Genomic DNA, 26653 nt, shown 5'->3' with positions numbered 1-26653 from the left:
CGTTTCCTCCACCTCAACGCTTCTTACCGTCTCGCTTTGCTGGCGTCGACCCCTGTTCGGTTCCTTTATTCTTGTTGGACCTGTTTTCGGGGTCGTTGGCGTCTGCCTCCTCAGCGTTGATGTACCCTTATGCTCGTGCAAAAAATTCCTTGTAGCTGGACGGGGGTTTTCGGTTCAGCTCTCTCTTGAAGGGGGTAATTTTCTTCATGCTAGATAACGCCCCCATCAAGGCCTCTCTGTCCGTTATGTCCATCGTGGCGGCGACAGCTTCCCTGTATCTTGCGAGCCACTCCCTTAATGACTCGTCCAGTTTCTGATATATTGCCGTCAGATTCTGCTTTAGGGGGACGTATTTTTTCACCCCTATGAATTGGAGGGAAAATGCTTCCTTTAGCTCATCCCAGCTCGAGATAGAGTTTGGCCTTAGCGTCCGGAACCATCTTCGGGCAGAATCCGTCAAATGGTTCTGAAAGACTCAGCACATGATCTCCTCAGTGTACCCGTACAAGAGCATGTGCCCCGTGTACATCTCCAAATGGTCGTCGAGGTCCCCTCGACCATCATATGGTGGGATTGACGGCGACCTGTATTTGTTGGAGAGAGAGGGGGCCATTATCTCGGCGGTAAACGGATGGTCATGTGTGCGGCTGGGCATGATGTCGACGTTTACCACCAAATCCACTCACCCTATATTCTTCTTCAGGCCTGCCACGTCTCCCATCAGCTTTTGTTCCAGGCTGGCCATGCGTTCCATGATGGCGCGTGCTTCTTCCATTGAAAAGGCCGAGCTAGCTACCCTCGATGCCTCTGCCCTCTGAGCGTTGGGTCTGCCTCTGGCCTGGCCGCCCGCTTGTATTGACCCCGAGTCTCTTGGTGGGTTTCTTCCTGGATTTTGGGGCAGTACCTCGAGAGCTCGGAGTCCGGCGGCCCTTAAACGGTTGCCGGAAGAATGGGAAGGCCGAGGCCTAGGAGGGCCCCGGTTCCTTCTTAGATATGTGGGTGGTCACCAAGGTTCAGATTTCCTGCCATGGCAGGTCCCTGCAGCCTCGGGGCGTCTTCTAATGGCGGCATGGAGTTCCTTCCATCTAAGCGCTCAACCACAATCATTAGCCCACGTACCAGCTCGGTTAGAGTGGTTAGTTGGGCCTGCATCTGCATTGGATCCGGCCGTGGTGCGTCTGGAGGTGGGACTTCCTTTCTGACCAGGCGTAGATCTTCTTCCATCCCGTTATTCCCTGGATGGATAGTGGTTTTGTCCGTCGGGCTGTCTTGGTTGATAACTAGGTTGTTAGGGGTCGAACGTTTTCGTTCCCCAGCGGAGTCGCCAATTGTTGACGGTCAAATTTCACCAACAAAAACCGGCCGGGTTACCTCTTGGTTTCCCTTTGGATTATCGACTTATGTGTAGTAAACGTGTGGGTATTTGTAGAATGAGTGTATCGTGTGTTAACTAAGATGTGCACGAAAATGGATAACACAAGGAATTTATAGTGGTTCACTCTGTAAAATTAGAGCTACATCCACTGTGATTTTGTATTTATTTTAGGGAGATTACAATTTACAGCAATCGCTTTCTCTTACTCTCTTTTTCTCTTCTGGAATCTGAACCCCTTCCCTACTGGGGGTCTTCTTTCTTTTATACTGGACTTCCTTCGCTTGGTGGGTTTCCTTCGTAGGCAGAAGCACTCAAGTGCTCTCCCTTGTTAGGCCCAGACGTAGCCCACTAATCAGCACTGTTCACTCAGCCAATTAGTCTTCTATTACGGCTCTGTGCTTCCCTGTAATACTCCCCTGTCCCCTGTGGGGCGGTTTGAGATCTCGCATTTAATCCCTGCAGATGTCCCCCACTTTTGCACGTAACCTACCACGTCCTTCAAAGAACGTTCCCCTCGTCGCCAGTGACGTTTAGCAAGATCATCCTTCTTGATGGTTGATTCTGCGGTCGAGGGATCTTTGTGCCTCAAGCTCGATGGCAAGATCTGTCGACGCCAGAAGGAGTCGTCGCCATAAGTTGGACTTTGGGCTCAGGCTCTTTATAGCGGAACAAGAGCGAGCTGTAGGCATCAAGGGTTGTTGCTTGGCGGAGAGTAGTTAAGGCCACGTGTCGCATTATCGCTCGTCCATGTGTCCGTCACACTTTCCCACACAACAAATAGTAACATATCAACATACTTTGAGATTGTCAGCATAAACAGACTCTTCTAATCATTCTAAGATCCATCGTAAAATATATGTGTATCTATAATTTATAGCTTTGAAAATCTATAGACCGAAAATGGTTTGTCAGTGGGTTTTGTACGTTCTATTTTTGTGTTTTATTTATAAAAAAAAAAAAAAAATTAGCTTATCTATCACTTCACTTCCTTGGAGAATCAAGATAGAAAAGTTTTTCTTTAGGCTCCATTTATTTCGTTGATTCGAGTTTAAAATTTGAGTTTTACTATAGTAAAAAGCTCTCACAAACAGTCGCATCTCACTTTTTTGCTACAGTAAAAAGCTCTCACATAAAGTCACATCTCAATTTGAATTAAAAACTCAAATTAACAAACTAAACGGACCCTAATATTATCTTCTCTAGACGGGGAGAGAGAAAGAAAAAGCCTAACTCTAGTCTAAAGAAAGAAAGAAAGAGTTTCTCTGACAATTTAACTAGCGATATAATGACATTTTTTAAAATTTGTGCGAAATTAATAGATTTAGGTTTATTATAAATAGGTTTAAATTATAATTGAATTGATAATATAAATGTGATTAATAAATGAATTGTGTTAGGATAACTTCTTAATATAAAGTGATATGAATTGACACGATTGACTATATATGTCATCTATAATATAATGATATGTGATATTAAATAAAAATTTATATGACATATTAAATACAAATAATGTGAATTTTAATATTTATAGGTAAAATCCATTTATTTTTCTTAAAAAAATGATCTGTTGACCAATATACATGTTAAACATGTCATGACCATGTTAAATATACCATTATTATATTAGTTATTTATTCAAATATTAATTTAAACGGGTTTATGTGAGAGTTTTTTTACTGTGGTAAAAAAAATTAAATATGACTGTTTTTTAGAGCTTTTTCTGTAGTAAAACTCGAATTCTAAACTTGAATCGGTGAAATGAACGAGATCTAAGTACTTAATCAGTAATTAACCACTAAGTTGATAATAAAAAGAAAACCGACTACTTTGTTCATTTTACACAATTTCGACCATTTATTTAAAAAAACAAAAAAAACCTAAAAATGGCCAAACAAAACCAATTTTGATCAAACTAGCTAGCAGTGCGGAAACAATTCTAACCTTTGTCTTGAACACTGACACTGTTGAAAATTATTTTCTCCCATGACCAAACACTGCACATCATCCAAATATTCTAAATTTAAATGAAAATTTCAAAATTGCTAAAAAAAGAAATCATAAAAAATAAAAGAAAGAAATTAATTGTCACCATCCATAACCGCACTCAATGGTAAATTTATTAAGACCCCGTTCATTTCACCGATTCGAGTTTAGAATTTGAGTTTTATTACAGTAAAAAGCTCTCATAAATAGTCACATTTAACTTTTTTGTTACAGTAAAAAATTCTCACATAAAGTCACATCTGAACTTAAATTAAAAACTCGAATCAACGAACTAAACAGGCCCTAAATCTTTCTAATATGTAGATTCCTGCACAAATATGAAACTTTTGAAGGAATCCCCTAATTTCAATTCTATCAATAACACCCACAATAATGTGTCGAACTGTCCAACATAGAGATAAGACAAAATATCATAAAGGAGCGTTCATTATGCATCACTCATTTACATCCAACAATATTTAGTATCCATCAATACAGATTCATTTACGAATTTAATCCTAATACAAGTCCAAAAAACTATTACACGTAAAAGGAAATCCATAGTCTCGCTGGAGGGCATTACCAAGAGACAACTGAAAACATATTTGTAATCTAGCTATTATGACAATCTATACACCAATAGAAATACCGACTACTCGTATTTAGTATCCCTCAATACGGATTCATTTATGAGATTAGATGTTCACCGACTACAATAATACTAATCTTATATTTTATTTCTAAAATGTTGTTTTATAGTATGTTAAAGGAATTCACGTCATCACGTAGGACTTTAAAATAATCCCGTTAATCCAAGCAAGTAATAGTATGGCATTAATAATTAAAGCTACAGGGGATTTCTTATTGGTATGATGATCTTCTATAAAAGGGTGTTAAGTGCAAATACTTTTTCTCCCAACAAATCATCCTTCTTCTTCCCAGTCTTCTTTATTATCATATAGAAAAGGAAAAAAAAAATGTCGTCTGATCTCTATGGAAAGCTTGAGACAGATGTAGAAATCAAAGCTTCTCCCAAGAAGTTCCATGACATATTCAAGCACAGACCACACCACATATCCAATCATTCAAGCGACAAAATTCATGGTTGTGAAATACATGAAGGTGAATGGGGGACTGTGGGCTCCGTCATCTTTTGGAACTACTTCCATGGTAATTAATAATTATTAAATAAGCTCAAATCGTAATCTCCCTTTCTTCAATGGTAGAAATTTTGATATTTTCATCTCATGATGGTATAAAATGAAACAAGTTTTTATGGTAGCTAGAGAGATATGTGTGGTAGTATACTAGTGCATGTCTTTTTAGCATATAAAAGAAAATATATGAAAATCAACTCTTCCAAAATTTAACAAAAAATTTAATGGGAGTTAAGACTGTTCAAAATTATTCATGACCACTTGTATGTAATATAATTTTAGAATATTATGGATAAACCTCATGATCCATCTTTCAGGAGACGTTTGGTTCACAAGTTCAGAATCATGATTAATGATTGTGATTTTTGAAATTTAAATTTTTTATGAAAGAAAAATATTGTAGCGAATCAATAACTATTATCCAGAATCAGACCAGAACTCTAGAAACAAACGGAGCATTAGTTGTTCACTTTGAATTTCAAAATATTATTACGTATGTGAAATCTAGAACTCTTGAAACAAACGGAGCATTAGTTGTTCACTTAGAATTTCAAAATATTATTATGTGTGTGAAATCTAAACTTGATGTGTATGAAACCCTAGATGGGAAGCCGAGAGTCGCGAAGGAAATAGTTGAAGCCATAGATGACGAGAAGAATTTAATCACTTTCAGAGTGATTGAAGGAGACCTTATGGAGCACTTCAAGAGCTTGACTGCCACTATCCAAGCTAATCCCAAACCTGAGGGTGAGGGAAGCATTGTTCACTGGACTGTGGAGTATGAAAAGCATCACAGTGAAATTATAGACCCCCACACACTGCTTCAGTTTCTCTCTGATGTCTCGAAAGATCTTGAAAATCACCTTCTCGAGTATGAGGCTGAGGCTGGAACTCAAGCTGTGGTTTGAGAAGAAAACGTTATGGTGGTTTGCTTATGCTTGGTTGGAACAACTAAATCTACTGTACGTGTAAAATAAATTAGGTGGTGATCATATATGCAAGAAGTATGCATGCGTGTGTACATATTATATATATATATATATATCTATATATATATGTGTGTGTGTGTCTGTGTGTGTCTGTGTGTGCTTGTTCATCATTTTGTCACCTAAATAAGTATGTCTTGAGGAGATTGCTGTGTGTATTTCCGGTTTGGCAAATATTTCCAAGCGTTTATCAATATTTGGCATGATCTGTTTCTCTTATGGGTGTTTTGGAAATTCGTGGTCTTGGGTTTCTCTAATGTTCATATGAACAGATCTGATCCATCAATTAACCCAATTTTTTTTTTCTTGTTCTTTTTATTTTAATAAAAGTAATTAGCTGGACAACCTTACCCGTACATATCTCAAGATCTTAAGAACGTACGGCACAGCATTGATGATTCTTTGGTGTATTCATTAGTATAATCCATCCGAAGCCAAAATAATTGCACAAATGCCAGCAACGCACAATAACAAGCCGCACCGACAGCCACATATATTCATCTTATAGCTGTCACTTACAGGAAGCATCTGAATAAAAATTCAAAAATATATTATCTTGGCCCCCTCGTGGTTGATGCCGGACCAAAACTACGTATTGTAAAAATCTGAAATTTTCAGGCTTTGATCTCATTTATTTATTTATTTGTTTATTTTTGTTGAGAAGTGTTTTAGATTTTTGGTGTTTTGAGTGAATTTACATTTAAATATTTGTTGTTTTTTTTCTTTTTTTTTTTACTGTCTTAAAACAGGTTCGCAAAGGGTATTTGGCCATTTTTGAAAAGTTTTAGCTTGCGAGTTTAATATTTGGGAGTTTAGTAAGTTTTTAAGAGTACAGTGATAATCATAGCATTCACAAAAAGGGGATAGATGATGCGGTGCATAAGGATTTAGTCTTTATGGCGCGTTGGGAACATTTTAAAGTTAAATAAAATAAAATTTTTTTATTTTCATGAGTTTTAATGGCGATGTCTGATTTAGATGAACCTTTCTGAGTGGAAACGGTCCAATGGACAAAACTCGTCGCTTTGCCATGATGTGAGACGTTTTTCGGGTAAATTTTATCATTTAGGCCTCCAAAAGGACACGCGCGCACGGATGATCATAAGAATATCCTTTTTTTTTTTTTTCCTGGTCAACTGAAGAGAGAGTTTAACTAGTATCAAAGTAATCAAAATTCCAGATATTGATGCGAGCTTTTAGCACTTGAATTTTCTAAAACATCCCAAAAATATTATACGTTTTGAGCATTTTTTCTAATCATAACAAGAAGAAATCAAAAGATACGAAAAAGTTGTAAAATTTATTGATTACATTTGGAATTTCAGAATTATAAAATACTGATGAGTTTTTCTTTTTTCCTTGATGTCCTACCAATTAGACTTTCGAAATTTAAAAAAAAAATGCATATTTGACGTGATCTTTCGAAAATATAACTAGCAAGGCAAATATTCTACATAAGAATATATATCCTCTTTAATAAGTAATTGCATTGGATCGTCTGTTTCTTAATTAACAGGAAACGCGTGTTTGTAAATCCATAAATACGATCCACTTTCGTCATGCTTACGTGCAAGTTGTGATTGAAAAATAAAAGCATGGATAATATTTTAATTCCTCTCTTCAGCATGGGAAGACACAATCATAGAATTTGTCACCGGTGGCTTATATAAGGAGGGGAAATCGGGGTTAGATCCACAAGTTCCCGGTTTGGCTTATATATCTTTAGCTAAAGAGACAAAATCCTTCTAAAATTTTATATCATCACTAGAATATATACAACACAAAAATGTCGAATCTGAAGGGAAAGGTAGAGTGATACGACCCAGCCCATTGACTGGGAATTACCAGAGGAAGGCCCAGAAATGGAAGAGACAGAAAAGGAGGGCCAGCCCAAGTTGAGGAACAACGAAACACCAAAGGGCCCAACCCGGGTTAGAAGGCCTCTGATGAGTGCGTAATTTATGCACTCATTCGTTACTCCTTTAGCTAGTTTTGGCGTGTTTTTCCTCAAGTTATTATGTGGATTTGATGACTTTCCCTTGAGTGTGTAAGAAAGGGTGAAATTGCTGAGTTTTTAGGCATTTTGGATCAAAAAGACAGAGAACGAGGCGATATGGCGCCTTCAGATGGCGATGCGACTCAAAAAGGAGCAAAATCGAGCAAACCTGTGCGAAGGACCAGAGAGGGATGCGATATGTTGCCTCCTTTGTGGAGATATGTCGCTTCTTTTAGGCAATATGTCGCCTATTCTAGGGGATATGTCGCCTGATTTACCCGATTTTATTAGAAACACGCATTTTGCCCTAGTTTGGTGCAGGGACTTTTATGGAAAGTGAGAATTAGCTTCTTGGGGATGTGTTGGACATGCAATATAAGGAGGAGAGGCCGAAAACTGAAGGAAAAGGGGAGAAAAGGGGTTTGCAAAAGAAGAAAAAACTGAATCGGAGAGGATTCGAGGGAAATTCCAGCGATTCTTCAAGAATTCCAAGCGTTCTTCATTCTCTTCTTATCTTTCTTCTTGTATTTTTCTGAGTTTTGAATATTATTTTGAGATTGTGAACCACATGATGTGTGGCTAATTTTCTTATTTGTTAGGGTTTAGATGAATCTCTATTTGTGATTATTGTTTCGACGTTTTAATGTGCATTTAATTAAAGCTCTTCGTTTCTTTTGTGTTCTATTTTGAATTGTTGCTGCTAAATCTATAATTTACATATTGCTATGCTTTATGAGATTTTGAATTGGGCAGATTTTTATTGTGAGGATTAATACTCGAGAGGGGAATATTCAAGCAATCAAGAAACGGATAGAACAACTTAGGTTGGTGTGAGATCGAGAGATAAACATTGCCTAGGTAACCGAAATAATTTTAGGCTGTGAAATTGAGAAGTGGAATTCCATGAATTATTTTTAGAGCGGAACTTAATGAAGGTAGGGATGAATAGTTGTATAGAGATATAGGCTTGATATCACCTACACATTCTTCATGCGGCACTCGAGAGAGGGTATAAGGATACACATCACTCTAGGTTCTTGAGAACGTTGAGTTAGGTTAGGCACATTACTACGAAGAAACATAATCGCAATAGAATGAAGTCAAGACCTTAGCATTTTTATTATATTGATTTTTTGTTTTATTTTCAGCACGTGTTATTCATTACTGTCATTTTTTCTTTTGATTTAATTATCCTTTATTTTTAGTTTTTCTTTGAGTTTATCACATCTAAATTTGATCGCTTAGATAAAGTTAAGATATGATATTCACAATAGTTAGTTTACATCCTTAACTTCAATCCTCGTGGGACAATATCGGTTTTCGGACCACTTTATTACTTGTACGACTTGTGCACTTGCAAACATAGTCAAATTAGTTGCAACAGCCTCGTACGTGGTTAGGAGATTATGCCGTTTGAGTGGGAAGAATGTCGTAAGCCTGGTTAAGGGCGTTGGTCCTCGGGAGTGATGGAAGCTCCTGAATTCATGTTTTCGTTTTTGCTTTCAATTTCTGTTTTTGATTTCTGTTTTATAGGGAGATACGCCTCTGGCTCGGGGTTTACCGAGGAGGGGTATATGTTGTGTGGAGAAGAACATTATTGTTATCAATGAACTAGAAACTCTTTCCTTCTGTTTCCATCTAATTCTTTCTTCTTCTTCTTTCTCATACTGATATTCTGTTTTTGGGAGCTGACACTCGCTCGAAGAGTGGAGGATCGTTCAATCGGCCTTGTAAATTGCAGGTTGAGCATATCATAGAGACTGAAATTGAAATCAACGCAGGTGTTGAGAAGTACTACAATATCTGGAAACAAGCACACCACATTCCGAACATCGCCGGCGACCATATTGAGGGTGTTGATTGCCATGAGGGTGACTGGCGTACTCATGGAGGTGTTAAGAGCTGGAAATACACAGTAAGGCCAAAAAACCTTAATCATGATTGATATTTTGTCTTGGATCATTAATAATAAATTGGTTTTATACTTGTTTATAACATAAGTCCATTAACCTATTTTAATTTGGGCAACCTCTCATTGTATATTAATACTCCTTATTATCACAGTTTACCTAATGTTATGAGGCCTCAAAATTAACTCTTGAGTTATCATTTTTTTATCGGTAATTGATGTGTCAATCTTTTAAACACCTACTAATAAAAAAATGACAAGTGAGAATGAGTTGGTACAAGAGTTTGATTAGACTCGGTATTCCTAATATTGCTTATATACCGAAAGGATAAACTATTGTCACTAATTATGTTATCCGGTAATTGACGTGGCAATCTTTTAAATATCAATCAATTAGTACGAGAATTTGATTAGAGTTAGTATTCCTAATATTATTCTTTCCGAAAAGATAAATAATTGTGGGTAATTACGCGTTTTGTCTCATGATGATTTTGTTGTAAAAGCTCTTTAAGACGGGACCAGTGGGGTGTTCAAGGAGAAGGTGGAATTTGACGATGAAAACAAGGCAGTGATTCTGAATGGATTTGAAGGAGATGTGTTCAATGAATACAAGCTCTTTAAGCCAGTTTATCATGTGGTTCCCAATCCTAAGGGTAGAGGCAGCATTGCAAAACTGAGCATTGAGTATGAGAAGCTGAATGAGGGTGTTCCACCTCCAGATAAATACGTTAAACTGATGGTCAACATCAGCAAAGATCTTGATGTCCACTTTGGCAAGGCATAGATCATATAGATATGATCAAATTATTAAGGAAATATCCTTATGGTACTAAGTATTGTATAATTGTAGTGCTTTGGTTTGTCCAGTAGTTATGATACTTAAACTCCTAATTTGTGTGATGAATGTTTATGCTAATTACTTTAAGAGAGCTTAATCAGTTGTTGTATTAGTCTTGGTGAGGTCACCATCTAAGCTCTCCATGTATTGTACAAGGTTTTATAAGTTGATATGAAATAAGTCTTTGTAGATGTGTATCGTATAAGTAACTAGCACATTAGATTCTAACAATATTTACGGGCCATTTGGCAGCGCTTTTGCCCTTGTTTTTAGTCAGTAGAAAGAGAGAAATAAAAGCTATAATTTTTCAATAAGTGTTTGGAATAAAATAGTTTAATGAGTCGAAATTGTTTTTTATTTTTTTTAATAAGTAACAAAAGTATTAAAATTAAGTTTACAGCACCTTAATAAAACTTTACAACTTATTAAGGTCTATTCAAAAGTTTTTTTTTTTTTTTTATAAATTCATTTTATCTTTAATTAGAAGCTCCTTTAAAAAAGCTAAAGTACTTTTGACAAAAATATAAACACTTTCAAGGGCAGTTCTGAGAGTAGGAAGCTAAAAATAGCTTTTAAAAAGCTCTTCCAAACAAACTCTTAATAAGGTGAAACTTATCAGACGTTTGGTTAATGGATTAGAATCGTGTGATTAAAATTATTTTCGATTTAAGTGTATTTTTTATGAGAAAAAATACTGTAATAAACCATTAACCATGACTCAAATCATGAGTTGAATCCTTCAACCAAACATCTCCTTAATGTGGAGGAGCGTAGTTGTTGGAAAGTGAAAATTTTGGAAACTGAAATAGGGAAACAAGAAAATCGGGGAAGGTGTGTACCAAAAATATTATATTAAAAAGATGTGTACTTTACTCAGTAGAAAAACACTCGCAATACATCCGCCACTGATCAGGATACAATGCCTATAGTACTGATCTATTCTTCTAGTTTTCGTTATTAATAACTTGATAGCCAAAACTCAATAAATTCAGTGGTAGGTGCGTCGCCATAGGTTTGGGCGGTTTTTTTAGAAACCACAACTAAAATCAAAAATAAAATTTTCTTTTAGGTGGTTTCATATTTTTGACAAAAATTAAATTGAACTAAATCACTTATAAGCGGTTTGGACAGTTTAAGCTTAAAACTAAAAAAGTTTTCAATAATTCATAAAAATTGTAAAATTGTTAATCAATAAAAATAAAAATAAGATTCAAGTTTACAATATAACTTAAAAATAGTAAATGTCTAACACTTCACCATTTAAAGTTTTAATACAAACCAAGAAAAATATGATACGGTATATTTATAAGTGTAGAACTTTTATTATGACCAATAAAAGTTAAAATAAATATAAAAACTATTTTAGAAATTAAAAAGCTATATATGTATCTTTTTGAGCGGATTATTAGGCAGTTTGGACGGTTTGGGGAGTCTAAACCACAAACTAAACCGTCTAGAAAAATTAGAGTAAAAAGCCGCAAACCGCCTAATAATCTAAAAATAAATACTAATTTGGTTTGGTTTAGTTTAGTTTAAATTGAGCAGTTTTCATGGTTTGGCGGATTTTCTTAACACCTCTATTCAGTGGGTAAGAAAATATATGCTTGTACACAACGTCATTCATATGCTTCAATACTGAATATTAATATTGGTGCAAATTCTTTATAGATTGTTGAGTGTAGATATCAGGCTTCCCAATAATTACCAAGGAGAGGTAATAGTAGTTCAAATCACACTACAAGAAACAACACATTTAGAGGCAACGCTTTTAGCGACGACAATTGTCGTCTAAAAGAAAGATATTAGCGACAACACATGCCGTTACTAAACGTTATCATAAAGAGTGTGGGGGAGACCCTTGGAATTAAGAAGAGGGTTCCAGTATTAGCGACGATACAAGTCATCGCTAACCGTGGGGAACCATTATGGGGTGGGAAATTAACAAATTTGACGCTAAAAATGTCAATTTGCGCACCAGATGTTGTCAGAAAACTTTTGTGCCATCGCTAAAAGTCAATGAATCCAAAATTTCACTGAAAAAGAGGCGGTGAAATTTAGTGGCTCAAAGCTATTTTCAAAACTTTAAGAAGGAAAATTTGAAATAAGTTGTAGCAATATCAATAATTTAATAAATAAGTATTTAAATATAAAGTAAGAAATGTTCATTTTAATAATGTTATAATTTATTAATTAAATTATTTTAAATAATTTATTAATATAATTAATAAGTAAAAAATATTAATTTTAATAATTTCATAATTAATTAATCAAATTATTTTAAACAATTTAATTAATATAATTAGTAACTAAATTAATATGATGCAAGTAAAGATATGTAATAAATTATAATAATTGTAAAATAATAAAAAGTGAAGTAATAGAATTATAATGTTAATAATGTCATTAATTTATTAAGGCAAGTAATTAAAATTTAAAGTAAATTAAGAATTATTTTATGAAATTAAGAAGAATAATAATTATATTAAGTTACAAAAGTGAGAAATTATAATTTTGATAATGTCATTAATTTAATAATTTAAGAATTAATAAACTATCTTAGTAATTACCAACAAATAAGAATGAATAACACTTCCTTTTAAAAAAAGAATGAATAAAACTTGATAAGATTAAATAATAATATAGAGAATGTTGATAATAAATGAAATCAGTTTGCTCTATATCTATCTAAATTATTGAAATTCGGTGGCCTACATACTAAGATTATAGTACACAATCACTAAGAATTGTACGTGCGTATGAGTTTACCGTCTTTTTCATTTACATTTTTGTGTTGAATTTAACGTCAATGAGATTAATGTTCTTGGGAACCGTCGGGGTCATCGTCCGGGTATGGGACCTAAAATGACTCAACGGCATTCATCTTCTACTTCTTCCTCGTCCGGATCAAAGTTCGGGATGCCTACCGCAGGTTTAGCTCCAGATATGCAGCAGTCGCTTTCGAGTTTACAACCAAGTCATATGGAGTTGTTCAGGGAGATGATGAAGCTACGACCTGGAGTCGAGTGCACCGTCTTTCCACCCCCGTCACGAATTGTGCTTCCTAGGACCGACAAAGAAGATAATGAAAATGAAGAAGAAAGATGAAGAAAATGTTAAGTTAGAATATCAGGATCTTATTACAGTATCTTATCAAACTTGTACTGTTTCTTTTATTGTTAGACATTTGGATATATGTGTTTTTATCTATTTGTTCTGTTATCTGACATATGTTATTATTAGTACTATTATTATCTATCTAATTAAATTTCAATCTATTACTTAATTATTACATTTTATTTTATAATTTCTATTATTATCCACTTAATAACTAAGCTGCCAAAAAAACAAAAAATCAAAACAAAATACCAAAAATTAAAAATTTATAAAAAAATTAAAAAATAGTCGTCGCTATTTATCAGTACGAGTATCTTTTTGTGATGACATTATCGTCGCTAAACGCATTCCCGAATTTTTGAGATTGGAAAAATTGAAAACTTTATACAATGACTTTTTGGAAAGGTCATCACTAATTGTTTTGTTGATGTCACTTCCGATCAAAAACCTCGATTTGGAAATAGCGACGACTTGTTGTCGCTAAAATTTAGCGATAATATGTTGTCATCGCTAAAAAAATATTACTGACGAATAATTAGCGACAATAAGGCGTCGTGAAAAAAGTTTTAGTGATGAATTTGTCATCACTAAAACCCTTTTTTCCTGACACTACGGACATATACAAAGAAAGACTTTCTGCTTATTGTAAAGAAACTCTAATTGGGAGAATTAATTCTAAGCTAATTAAGATGAGAAGCCATATTGATAGGTGGTTCAAATATTGTTTGAGATCTCTAATGCAAGGAAATTGATGTATCTCTTATATTTGGTTTTTTCACCATTCAATCTTCTCATGATAAAGATCAAATCTGTGCAGTCATCAGGATCGTGCCTCTTTAAACTAGGTGTTATCCCCCTTCAATAGTGGAGTCATCAAAAAACTAAATGGCTAGTCTCTCCATATTAGAAATATCTAATTAGTGTGAAAAACATTCTTCAAAATAGTTAACCATTTAGCTAATAGTTGGAGTGTAAAAAAGCCATTAAAAAAACTAAACCATTATCTATTTTGATAAAAAAAACATGAAATAGTTAGTATGGTTGGCGTTGCTCTTATGTAATTATACGTATTGTTGAACATTAGCAGTGTTGTTGCATTTAATAGCATTAATAAAAAGAGAAAAGCACATGGTTTATCATGATTTTGTGCAATCCTATTATATTTATATCATTCTAAATAATTGGGTACTATTATAGTCGTTTAACTTTTCTTTATTAATTAAATGATAATTATTTATTTTTTAGTAAACTGATATAAATAATATTTTTTACTATTTAGAGTAATATTTCTGATTTGACCAAGATAATAGGAATGTCTTCGAAGGAAACAAAAAAAAAAAAAAAAAAAAAGCAGCAAAAGGGGAACAAACATTCCAAGAATTTTTTTTTTTTTAAAAAAAAAAAAAAGGTACAAACAAGAAACACTTTTTTTTTTTTGTGTTTTTGTTTTAGTTTTTTCTTTTCTTTTTTGTCTTTTCGAAATTTTCGTTACTATGTTAATTTAGTTAAAATTGAGGGACGTTGATCTGCTTATGCATGAATTTGATACATATTTGAAATGTTCGGATATCAAATTGATGGAGTTTAAAAAATATTCACCAATAGAAAATTTAACCAAAACGATCAATAAACCAACACGTGAAACATCATATTCTTTCTAGAATCACAAACTAAAGACGTTCCTTATTGATTGACTGAGCTTTATCATTAAATATTAGATTAGCAACATCATAGTAGTTTTCCCGAAAATAGTAGAAAATAGGCCAATATGAAAAGTTTAAGAAAGTATATAGGTCAATTTTTAATTATAGAAATTAATAAGCCATAATTTGTCAAGTTATGGTTCATAACCAGATAAGTTATGGACAAACTTGTCAAGTCATGGTTTATAACCAAACAAGTTATGGATAAAAACCGTGAATTATAGACAATAACTTGTCAAGTTATGGTTCATAACCAGACAAATTATAGATAAAAACAGTAATTTAACCTATTTATTAACTTATATAAACTATTGGTCTATTAATTTTGATTCATCTCAAGTCTATTTCTATATTACTTTTATTGATTCATTTACGAAAAAAACTCTCCGTTTCTCGCCACCGACTATGAAGTAATAGCTGTTATTTTGTTATTGGTTGCTGTTTAAGTCTATCTTATTGATTTTCACATATATATATATATATATATATATATACACACACATATATATGTAATATTGTGCTACTTTAGGCCGTTCTTTTTGCTTGGTCATCTACATTTTGTCTAGATAAGTTTTTTTTTTTTTTTTTTTTTTTTTTTTTTTTTTTTTTTTGCATTTATTGATTTGGTGATGTGTAATGGTGATCTGTAATCTTTACTTGCTTTGTTTGTACTGTTCATGTAATACTTTGAATCATCTTTCTTGCAAAGATATTAAATATAATTGTGATATTTTTACCTGTTTTTGCTCTTTCTGTGAATTTTTTTCCCTCCTTTTTTACAATTTCTTCATTTGTTTTTAAACTGCTTATTTTTCAGACTTTTTCCTTTTCCCCTTTTTTTTTGTTTTTGTTTTTTTCAAATGTTTATTTCTATATTGCTTTTATTGATTCATTTAAGAAAAAAACTTTCTCTGTTTCTCGCCACCCTATGAAGTAATAGCTGTTATTTTGTTACTGGTTGCTTACTATTTAAGTCTGACTCCTTGATTTTCATATGTGTGTATATATATATATATATATGTAATATTGTGCTACTTTAGGCTTATTACTGCATATCAAACCTTACTATGATCTACTTACTGCTCTATTGACTTTGTTCTATCCCTTTCATTCCTGTGTTGCTGGTTGATATTGCTTGCGTCAAATAGTATTGACCATATTTCAGGTATGATTAATATTGTTTGCTCATGAATTTTTAATATATTTTTATGATCCTGAATATATTGATTTTTTTGGATATTATCTATTTCTCTTATTTCTGCCCTTATTTGAAACCCTCCATTGTTGTTGTAAATAAATGTTAAAAAACCTATATTGTTTTTTTCTCAGTTTATTACTGACATATATATAGACATGGCTATTACTTTTTGAGTTTCGGTAGCATGCAATATTGATATATGTATACTTATTCCTTATGTACTTCATTGTTGTGTGTATATATATATATATATTAGTATTTTTATTTAACGAATGTTGTCTTCATTTGATTTTCATAAGTGGCAATATTAATTATAGTAGATTTTTATATGTTTGGCTTTATATCATCTTCTCAAAACTTTGCTACCAATATGCTTTACTGGATTGGATTCTTTATAGTTTTTGATTAATATGCCTGGAGTATGTTCTGCTTTTTCCCTCTTTTTTTTTTTTTTAAAAAAAAATTTGACTTGGCCTAATAATTTTCCTCTGGTGGTTGCTGTGGTTCAGTTTAGTTTACTTAGTTGTCAATTTTCTAAGCTCACTGACTTTCATGTTTGTTTGCTTGGCTGGTTTCATCCTTAAAGCATAATCTAGAGTATTGCATGTATCATCTGTAACTCTTTATCATAATCTTTTAAATTCTTTTGTTTAAAATAGATGTATTGATTTGTTATGGTACCATTGCTTTATTTTATTTGTTATAGTGTTCTTCAGGATCCATCTTTATTATTATGATTGTTTCTGTGTATGTTCTATCATTATTTACTAATGGTTTTAATTGTTTCATAATGACATTTGTTCATATTTGTGTGTTTACTTAAGATATTTCATCTTTATCTTATTTTTATACGATGTCATGATGAATAAAGTTGTTTTGTGGCTGTAAAGTGTTGTAAAATTCGTTTAAAAATTACTGTCAAGGCACTCTCCACTTCTTATTAAAACTACTTAAATAATAATTTGTTGGCCCTTTTTTTTTATTGAGTCTGTCCTAATTTTAAAAAAAAAAAAAATTCCATCTTTTCTTTACTTCAACGCATGTTTTATATATCCATGTTTATTTAGTTGCTTGACAATATTTTTTTAAACTATTTTTAAAATTCTGTCTCGATTTGTATTTGTTATATCTTATGTTTAATTCATTTTGTTTCATACCAATAATGATTATAATTGATTTTCATCTGTTTGATGATGTATAATTATTTTCAAAATTATTGTGCTCATATTTTGCTTACTTCGATTGTGATATTGTCTATGATTCTTCATTAGGATGATTTGAATATATTATTTTAGTTCTCCTTTCATCTTATTCTAATGCTATTATTGTTTTCGTTGCTTTTCTTGACATTGGTTTTGATATGTTATTATATTAATTTGTAGCTATTTAATTCCTTCTCAAATTCACTTGGATATGTTTTGTGCTTCTCAATTCTGTCGTTATATATAGTTTTGAATGAAACTATATCCTTTTTTTTTCTACACATTTACAGATTAACATTAATTATTAATAAGTATTATACTTGAATATTTATAATACACATTCTAATCTTTTATTATGATTCGAACTCTAAATTAAGACCACCAGAGTAATCTAGAAAAAGAACAAAAACCAGGTAATATCACTATTTCTAAATACTTAAATTAACACTTTATATAACTAAAATTATTTATATCTTCTAAAAAATCAGCAATAATCTTTTTTTAAAATTTTTTTTATTTTGCAGCTCTAAAGAAGCATAGAAAAAAGGAAAACAAACAATATAGAATCCTACAAAAAAGCTTTTGTTAAACATATAATATACATATATCTACATATGTGTGTATACACTAATACTGTAGTTTCCTCTCAACATTTTACATATATATGTGTATAAAAACTAATACTATACTAAACAAATTTTAGACTTCCAATACAATATATAGATCTTCCCGCAGCAAGGCGCGGGCACAAAACTAGTGAATCACTAAAAGCTAAAAAGGAGAAAGTTGTAGGGCCACAAAAATAAAAAGAAAAAAGGAAAAAAAAGAAGAGTGCTCAAAAGATAAAAAAGAAAAACTAAAGAAGGAATAAAAAAAAAAGGAAAAAAAAGAAAAGAAAAAAGAAGTGAAAAGCGCTTGTGCGCTTTCTTAATAATAGGTAACTAAATAATAAGAAAACAAAATTCTAAAATTAAAATAAAAATATTTATAAACTATTTTGGCCTAGAAATAAATGGAAACCAATAAAAAAATATTTAAAATAGGAAAAGTCAACAAAAATATAAAAAAATATATATACGTCTGCATTAAAATCTCAGTTAGAAAGTAAAAGTCAAAAGTGAATTAAATTGCATAAACAAAGAGAGATTTGATCTTAATAAACCGACATTTTGAAGGGGAAAATGTAAATTTTAGAAGGAAAAAAAATCAATTACTGTATGCTATTATTATATATAAAAAAGAAGGGATTTTTTTTTTTTTTTTTTTTTTGCTCAGTTGTCTAAAACAGAAGTTGGCAATTACAGTGGTTAGATATATATGAAGATGAAGAAGAAGAAGACAAAAAAGACAAGAAGACAAAATAGATGGACTCAAATTTTGAATAGTCCCTTTTATAATTTAGTCTTAAAATATATATATTTGAATCATATTGTAACATTTTATACAAATGTGCTATAACATTAATTTTTGTTGAAAAAAAAAAAATTCTGGTGTTTTTGGATATTTGTTGGACATTTTCAAAAATATCTTGAATATTTACGAATATACATGGATTTTATGGACACGCTGAGAAGAATATCTTTTCTTTATTATCTATGTCGAGACTTCAAAATATGAATAATATCGTGAAAATGTTAACAATGTTGTGGACATTGTCATGAGTAGGACAACCAACACTAATAATTTCTTTATCCACACATACGCCATTAATTTGTTCTCCAACTTCAGTTTCCCATAATCTGAGAGTTCGTTAACTTCATTTTCTCTCAATTGTTCCCCTACAGTTGTGACAAATTTCGATTAAGGTTTCTAAAGAACACACGGAGTATAGAGAGGACTGAAGAGTATTGAACTAATAGTTATCAAATAAATAACATTTTTCCTCTCTAAATTTTTGTCTTTAACTATTAGCCCAAACTAATAAAAATTCGCCATATTTTTGCCTTAATTATAAGTCCTAATCTAAGAGGACCACAGATGATTCTGATTCACAAGATAAAAAGTACACAAAAATTCGCTTATATATATATATATATATATATGGTGTTGGATACGTATAATTTTTTTCTTTAGTTTTTTAAATAAATGGTCCACGAAGAGAGCTGGTGCAACTTAAAAAGAAAAAAGCTTGATCAAAGTAACAGCATCAATACCAAAAGATAATATTTTTTAAATCATGGAACTTTCTTACTCCTCTATATAATGCTAGGATCTAAGTATGATTTCCCCAACCACAACATTTCTTCTACAAAAATAGTACTGTACTATAATTCAGTTTGAAGATTATTATTATTATTATTGAACTTTATCTTTTTATATGCAAAGTATTGACGTGCGATAGTAGTAAAAAAAAATAAAAATACATATCACAATTAGCAACTTGCGTTTGAACTTTTGGAATTACATACATTTATTTTGATTAATGGTTCAATGGTTCAACGAAATTTTTGTATTATTTCTTTACTGGATTTGAGTTCTCTTACTTTTTATTGGTTTGGGGTTGTTTTTTCTCTCTCTCTCTCTCTCTTTTCTTTTTATTTTTTTAGCTCTTTGCAGCGGGTTTTGACATTTGCCAAAATTTGTAATTTTGACTGTTCTTGTCATATTATTTGTAATAAAATTGAAAGGAAAATTTGGTGAAGGATTGAGTCTTTGATAGGTGCAAATCTAATTAGGATGTACCAGTGCCTTAACATCAAGTATTCTCACTGTATTAACAAAGGTCCCGTTTAGTTTGCTTATTTAAGTTTTTAATTTGAGTTGAGATGTGATTTTATGTAAGAGTTTTTTACTGTAGTAAAAAAGTTAGATATGACTGTTTCTGAGAGCTTTCTACTGTAACAAAACTCGAATTATAAACTCAAATCGGTAAAATAAACAGGACAAAAGTAGAAGAAAAATAAAAAAGAAAAAAAATTCGTCCGTCTAGAATGCGAAATAGCGCAATGGTTTGAAATGCTATAGTCCAATACTTGAGTGATTCATCAGTAACTATTCGGAGTTAATGATTTTACGTACACGTATTTAATGGGACGAAAAAAGAAAATGTCACCTAAGAAATCAAAGTGCATGTTTGGAACCGTTTTTTAAAACGGTTTTCACATATTTTGAGAAGTATAAAATGAAAATAAAAACACAATATTTGTTTAGTAAATATTTTAAAAACAAAAATAAAACAAAAACAGTGAGAATGGTTTTTGTAAAGGAATTAAAAACGGTTGAAAACTGTTTTTTGTTTTGTTTTTTGTTTTCATTTTCTAGTACTTATCAATAATATTATAATATATTAATTAATAATTATAACCAAACACGATTTTATTTTTTTATTATATTCAAAATAATCTCTTAAAAAATTAATTAAACTCAATTTCAGAATCGGTCACAGAATGATTCTCAAAACAAGTTTATTTTTACTTTTATTAAAAACAAAATCATTTTAAAAACCAATTCTAAATGCGCCCAAATATTGTTTAGTTCTACAGTACTTTGAGGCTAGATAATTTATATAACAGCTTGTAATGTTGTTCTTAATTACTAACATCTCTACTTTTTCATTTAACACTGTGACAGCTGGTTCATCCAATATTGAGTATTACACAGCGATAGTTGAAGCCATTGATGAGAAAAACAAAATTGTGAGAAACAAGGCCATAGACGGAGAGATAACCAGGAAACTGTACAACAGTTAAACATTCATAATTCAGGCTATCGATAAGGCGGACGGAGGCGGCTCCATCGTGAAAACTACCGTTGAATACGAGAAGAAGAACGAGGCGGTCCCGGATCCCACCGCGTACTTTGACTTTGCGGCTGCTCTTTACAAAACTATGGACGCTCACCTTGTCAACAATGCATAATGCAGATAGGGAAGTGCTGTAGATTTTTTAAAAAAAAATTAGTAATTAATCATTAATTATTTAATATAACTTTACTAGAAAGTGAAAACGAAAAAGAAAAAATAACTTTTAATCGTTTTCTACATTTTTAATAAAAATCATTCTCACCGTTTTGTTTTTGTTTCCATTTTTAAAACTTTTATTAAACAAACCCAATTTGTAAATCGTTTTCGTATTTATATCTCAAAAGATGTGCAAAAATATTTTCGAAAACAATTCTAAACGCATTTGATCACTCAAAAGAAAGGATTAGTCTCATACGATAGTTTACTGAAAATTACTCGACCATAAAATCGTACAAGCAACCCTTATTTTGATGGTTAAAGTCTAATAATCGTATATAATGATTAAAAGAATGAACATATATATTGCTAACAATACTATGTTGAAAAAAAGTTATTTTTCCTCGACCTCTTGTGCGCAGGTCGATTCCTTGTTGTTGATGTTGATGACGTGGCATTAGAGATGAGCTGTCATCTGCATTAAAATAGGGTTCTTATTGACTTTTGGACCTTTTATTTGGTCTCTGTTTTAACCCTATAACACTTCTCATGGTTCTTATTATAAAAAAATGGCGCTTTGAGGGGAGATTCTCCTAAAGACGGTCACATTAATTTACGGAGTTCATGCTACTTTGATTGAGGAAAACCTTTGATGATAATGAGTTTTAGAGTACCTCAAATGTTACATTCTAGCAAGGGGAATGGTTTGAAGCCGATTTTAATTGACCCTAAAACACGGTTGGGATCACACTTAATACCGAGGGACCGGATGATAAGTCTCCGTATGTTTCAACTTCCCTACGTATTGATGAGATTAACACTATGTTTGGTAGAGTGGAAAAGGGAGAGGAAAGAAATTGAATGAACGATTTTAGAGAGGAAAAGAGATTCTTAAGAGTAAGTTTGGTTGGAGGATTCAAACCATGATTTACATTGGCAAGTTCGTTAGTTGGCCATTGCTTCTGGAGGTGCATGGGACCCTCGCGCCTTTCGGTTGGCGGTGCGTGGGGTGGCATGGCTGCTCCACGTGTCTTCGGCTTTTAGCTGCTTGCTTGCATTGCTCCGAAGATCTCTGGCCAAGTTTTATTTGTGTAGGTAGTAGATATCTGTAAAGTTTTTATGGTTTTTGTTTACGTTAGTATTGTAATAACGGGGATAGTTTTCTTATGTGCCGGCGTTTGGTCTTCAAGCTCCTTGTTTGTGTTCTCTATCTTAGTTAGAAGAGTGGTTTTTCCACCGCTCTTTGCCACTCGTGGTCCGTGTTGTGTAGCTTGGGGCTATATCGGGACTAAGATGTGGTTCATCTTCAGTTGTTTCCACTGCTACACATAAGAGATAAGATGACGGTTAAAAACCATCGTTAAAAGATACGATGACAGTTTGGCAAACTATCATCGTATTCAGAATCTTTAATTTTTCAAGATATATGATTAAGATTTTTAATTAACCGTCGTGTCATACGCACATGAAACACTATGACAATCTGAAACCTTCATTAAAAGTCTTTCAGAAAAATTAAAAATACATATATATTATTGCCGAAAAGTCGTTCTTTGCTCAAACAATGATTTCTTCAAATGTTAATCACAAATTCTACAAACATAATTTCATATTTAAAGAGAGCTTAATCAGTTGTCGAAATATTAGTCTTGGTGAGGTCACCACCTAATAAGCTCTCCATGGATTGTATAAGATTTAAGTTGATGTGAAATAAATCTTTGTGGTGTGTATCGTATAATTCATAACTATAGCTAGCATTAGCATATCCGGTCAGTTCATTTAGGTCAAATCTTATTAATTATGTACTGATGTGGTTGTGGTACTTGTTTATAAATTTATCTTATACCACAAATAACCTGCAAGTTATATTTTTATAACTTGCAGGTTATCTTTTATGACTAATAAAAAAAATTTCCACGTAAAAAAAACTATCAGTCGTAAATGAATCATTTACATAATAAACTGCTATTTACTTCAAATTATTTTAAAATCTACTATTCACTAAATTTACTTTTATAAATATGTTATTAACTACGATTTCCCTATGAAGATTTTGATCTCAATTTAAATCTCTCGTCATATTGTGCACTAAGTTAATAAGACATTTTATTTGTTTTCTAATTTATTTCTCTATTTATCAAGTTCCATTGATTCATCTGCAAGAACCTGAGGGTACAATCTTAATCTTTTTTTAAAGCAGCCAAGCATCATCAGCTATTCACTTATTGAGGACCATAATACTTGTATTATTAGTATAAAGTAGGACCATGTGTATTACATGTTGTAGTACTTGTTCTGTGATGTATGGAAAGTCCAACTTTTATCAGGTTTAAGCATGACCAGCTGTTCAATGAATGGAGGACTGTTAAAGGATGAGAAAGAATAATTTAAAGGAATAATAGTATGTTAAAGGATAACATTAAAGGAATAATAGTATGTTAAAGGATAACATTAAAGAATAATAAACGATGAGAAAGAATAACTTTTATCAGGTTTAAGCATCACCAGCTGTTCACCGACTACAATAATAGTATGTTAAAGGAATTCACGTGATCATGTAGCACTTTAAAATAATCCCGTTAAATCCAAAGCACGTAATAGTATGGAATTAATAATTAAAGCTACAGGGAATTTCTTATTCGTATGATGATCTTCTATAAAAGGGTATTAAGTGCAAACACTTTTTCTCCCAACAAATCATCCTTCTTGTTCCTAGTCTTCCCTATTATCATATAGCAAAGGAAAAAAAAAACAAAAAAATGTCGTCTGATCTATATGGAAAGCTGGAGACAGATGTAGAAATCAAAGCTTCTCCCAAGAAGTTCCATGACATATTCAAGCACAGACCGCACCACATATCCAATCATTCAAGCGACAAAGTTCATGGTTGTGAAATACATGAAGGTGAATGGGGGACTGTGGGCTCTGTCATCTACTGGAACTACTTCCATGGTAATAATTTCTAAATAAGCTCAAATCGTAATCTCCCTTTCTTCAAGGGTAGAAATTTTGATATTTTCATCTCATGATGGTATAAAATGAAACAAGTTTTTATGGTAGTATACTAGTGCATGTGTTTTTTAGCATATAAAAGAAAATATATGAAAATCAACTCTTCCAAAATTTAACAAAAAATTTAATGGGAGTTAGACTGTTCAAAAATATTCATGACCACTTGTATGTAATATAATTTTAGAATATTATCTATAAATCTCATGATCCATCTTTTAAGTGACGTTTAGTTTATGGGTTTAGAATCATGGTTCATGATTTTAATTTTAGACCACTGTAGCGAACAAAGAATCATGGTCCAGAACCAGGCCAGAACTCTCGAAACAAACGCAGTATTAGTTGTTCACTTTGAATTTCAAAATATTATTATGTATGTGAAGTCTAAACCTGATGTGTATCAAACCCTAGATGGGAAGCCGAGAGTCGCGAAGGAAATAGTTGAAGCCATAGATGACGAGAAGAATTTAATCACTTTCAGAGTGATTGAAGGAGACCTTATGGAGCACTTCAAGAGCTTCATTATCACTATCCAAGCTAATCCCAAACCTGAGGGTGAGGGAAGCCTTGTGCACTGGACTCTGGAGTATGAAAAGCATCATGGTGAAATTATAGACCCCCACACACTGCTTCAGTTTCTCGCTGATGTCTCAAAAGATCTTGAAAATCACCTTCTCGAGTATGAGGCTGAGGCTGGAACTCAGGCTGTGGTTTGAGAAGAAAAAGTTATGGTGGTTTTGCTTATGCTTGGTTGGAACAACTAAATCTATATTTTATGTGTAAAATAAATTAGGTGGTGATCATATAGGAAAGAAGTGTGCATGCGTGTATACATATTATATATATATATATATATATATGCTTGTTCATCGTTTTGTCACCCAAATAAGTATGTCTTGAAGAGATTGCTGTGTGTATTTCCAGTTTGGCAAATATTTCCAAGCGTTTATTAATATTTGGCATGATCTGTTTCTCTTGTGGGTGTTTTGTAAATTCATGGTCTTGCGTTTCTCTAATGTTCATATGAACAGATCTGATCCATCAATTAACCCAAATTTTTTTTTTCTTGTTCTTCTTTTTTTTTTTTTTTTTTTAATAAAAGTAATAATCTGGACAACCTTACCCGTACATATTTCAAGATCTAAAGCAATTAAAAATGTGATTAAAAAAAAGGACTCACAATACTTTTTCCTTGCACATGGAAAATTCTGTTTCTCTTGTTTAGCTGGAATAATAAATATGTCTATATTCTCTATCTGGTGTATCAATATCATGTATACATAAGTTTAAAAGTTACCCTGTCATATCATTATTGGGGAAATAGTCTTGACACAAGATGATAAAGTAGTGGCTGCTGGAATTCAACTTGATCAGTGAGATTTATGAAATTAGACATGAGATATGCCATGGACACGTAATGGTATTCAGATGGTAGCTTACGAGTTATGTCGGATTTCGAGCCGTATCGTCCAATTTAAGTAACTAGCTTGTTAAAATGTAAATAATTAGTTACCAAACATCCTATTCTTAATTGATCCTTCTTAAGCATGGGAAGACATAATGGGTGTGTTTAGAATTCGTTTCAAAATGATATTATTTTTGTATGAAAATGGAAATGAAAATGTTTTCAATCTCAGACAGAAATCATGTTTGAAATTGTGTTTGGTAGTTTTATCAAGAGATTGTTTTTAGTATAAAAAAAATTCATTAATGTCTCTTTCTCTTTGTGCTTAAGAGGGAAGAAAATAAAAACAAAAAATGAAAAACGACTAAAAGTCATTTTTCACTTCTCTTTCATTTTACGCTAAATCAAAATATCGTTTTCATTTCCGTTTTTTGTCTTTAATTGTGTAAAACGTCGTTTTTCACTTGTTTTTATTTTTTTTTTCTCGAAAAATGTGAAAAACAAAAACAAAACTAACTCCAAACATGAGCAATAATAATTTGTCATCGCTTGATTATTTAAGGAGGGCCAGTTGAGACTACAGATATCTACAAGTTGCAGGCTTTTGCCTTATATATCTTTAGCTAAAGAGAAAAATCCTTCTAAAATCATCTTCACTAGAATATATACAGCACAAAAATGACGAATCTGAAGGGAAAGGTGGAGACTGAAATTGAAATCAACGCAAGTCCTGAGAAGTACTACAACATCTGGAAACAAGCACACCACGTTCCGAACATCGCCGGCGACCATAAGGGTGACTGGCATACTCATGGAGGTGTTAAGAGCTGAAAATATACAGTAGGTAAGGACAGCAAACCTATTACTGTATATATAT

General features: G+C 32.3%; 3 protein-coding genes across 3 annotated transcripts; all 3 read left to right on the top strand.

The window, feature by feature from the left end:
- Positions 1–4266: 4266 nt before the first annotated feature.
- On the top strand, positions 4267–5721 carry LOC21411888 (MLP-like protein 43). Its single transcript, XM_024174941.1, has 2 exons — positions 4267–4531; positions 5122–5721. Exons 1-2 carry the CDS (start codon positions 4339–4341, stop codon positions 5424–5426), a joined length of 498 nt encoding a protein of 165 aa, XP_024030709.1. The 5' UTR covers positions 4267–4338; the 3' UTR covers positions 5427–5721.
- Positions 5722–7366: 1645 nt separating this feature from the next.
- LOC21387650 (MLP-like protein 328) lies at positions 7367–10422 on the top strand. The gene is made up of 5 exons (XM_024174940.1): positions 7367–7435; positions 7583–7836; positions 9034–9070; positions 9242–9417; positions 9920–10422. The coding sequence occupies exons 1-5, from the start codon at positions 7367–7369 to the stop codon at positions 10191–10193; spliced, it is 810 nt and encodes a 269-aa protein (XP_024030708.1). The 3' UTR covers positions 10194–10422.
- Positions 10423–24024: 13602 nt separating this feature from the next.
- Positions 24025–25347, top strand: LOC21411887 (MLP-like protein 43). Its single transcript, XM_024174938.1, has 2 exons — positions 24025–24314; positions 24783–25347. The coding sequence occupies exons 1-2, from the start codon at positions 24122–24124 to the stop codon at positions 25085–25087; spliced, it is 498 nt and encodes a 165-aa protein (XP_024030706.1). The 5' UTR covers positions 24025–24121; the 3' UTR covers positions 25088–25347.
- Positions 25348–26653: the final 1306 nt, after the last annotated feature.

This window comes from Morus notabilis, unplaced genomic scaffold (genome assembly GCF_000414095.1).
Source record: "Morus notabilis unplaced genomic scaffold, ASM41409v2 Scaffold424, whole genome shotgun sequence".
Lineage (NCBI taxonomy): Eukaryota > Viridiplantae > Streptophyta > Magnoliopsida > Rosales > Moraceae > Morus > Morus notabilis.
This window is presented reverse-complemented; position numbering and strand designations above follow the sequence as displayed.

What these genes read in the sequence shown, in the direction of transcription:
- LOC21411888 (XM_024174941.1), top strand. Translation starts at nt 4,339, where the DNA reads ATGTCGTCTGATCTCTATGGAAAGCTTGAGACAGATGTAGAAATCAAA. An exon ending in CTTTTGGAACTACTTCCATG is followed by an intron (nt 4,532 to 5,121) that starts GTAATTAATAAT and finishes ATGAAACCCTAG; the next exon opens with ATGGGAAGCCGAGAGTCGCG.
- LOC21387650 (XM_024174940.1), top strand. Translation starts at nt 7,367, where the DNA reads ATGGAAGAGACAGAAAAGGAGGGCCAGCCCAAGTTGAGGAACAACGAA. An exon ending in TGCAGGGACTTTTATGGAAA is followed by an intron (nt 7,837 to 9,033) that starts GTGAGAATTAGC and finishes TCTGTTTTATAG; the next exon opens with GGAGATACGCCTCTGGCTCG. An exon ending in TCGGGGTTTACCGAGGAGGG is followed by an intron (nt 9,071 to 9,241) that starts GTATATGTTGTG and finishes TGTAAATTGCAG; the next exon opens with GTTGAGCATATCATAGAGAC.
- LOC21411887 (XM_024174938.1), top strand. Translation starts at nt 24,122, where the DNA reads ATGTCGTCTGATCTATATGGAAAGCTGGAGACAGATGTAGAAATCAAA. An exon ending in CTACTGGAACTACTTCCATG is followed by an intron (nt 24,315 to 24,782) that starts GTAATAATTTCT and finishes ATCAAACCCTAG; the next exon opens with ATGGGAAGCCGAGAGTCGCG.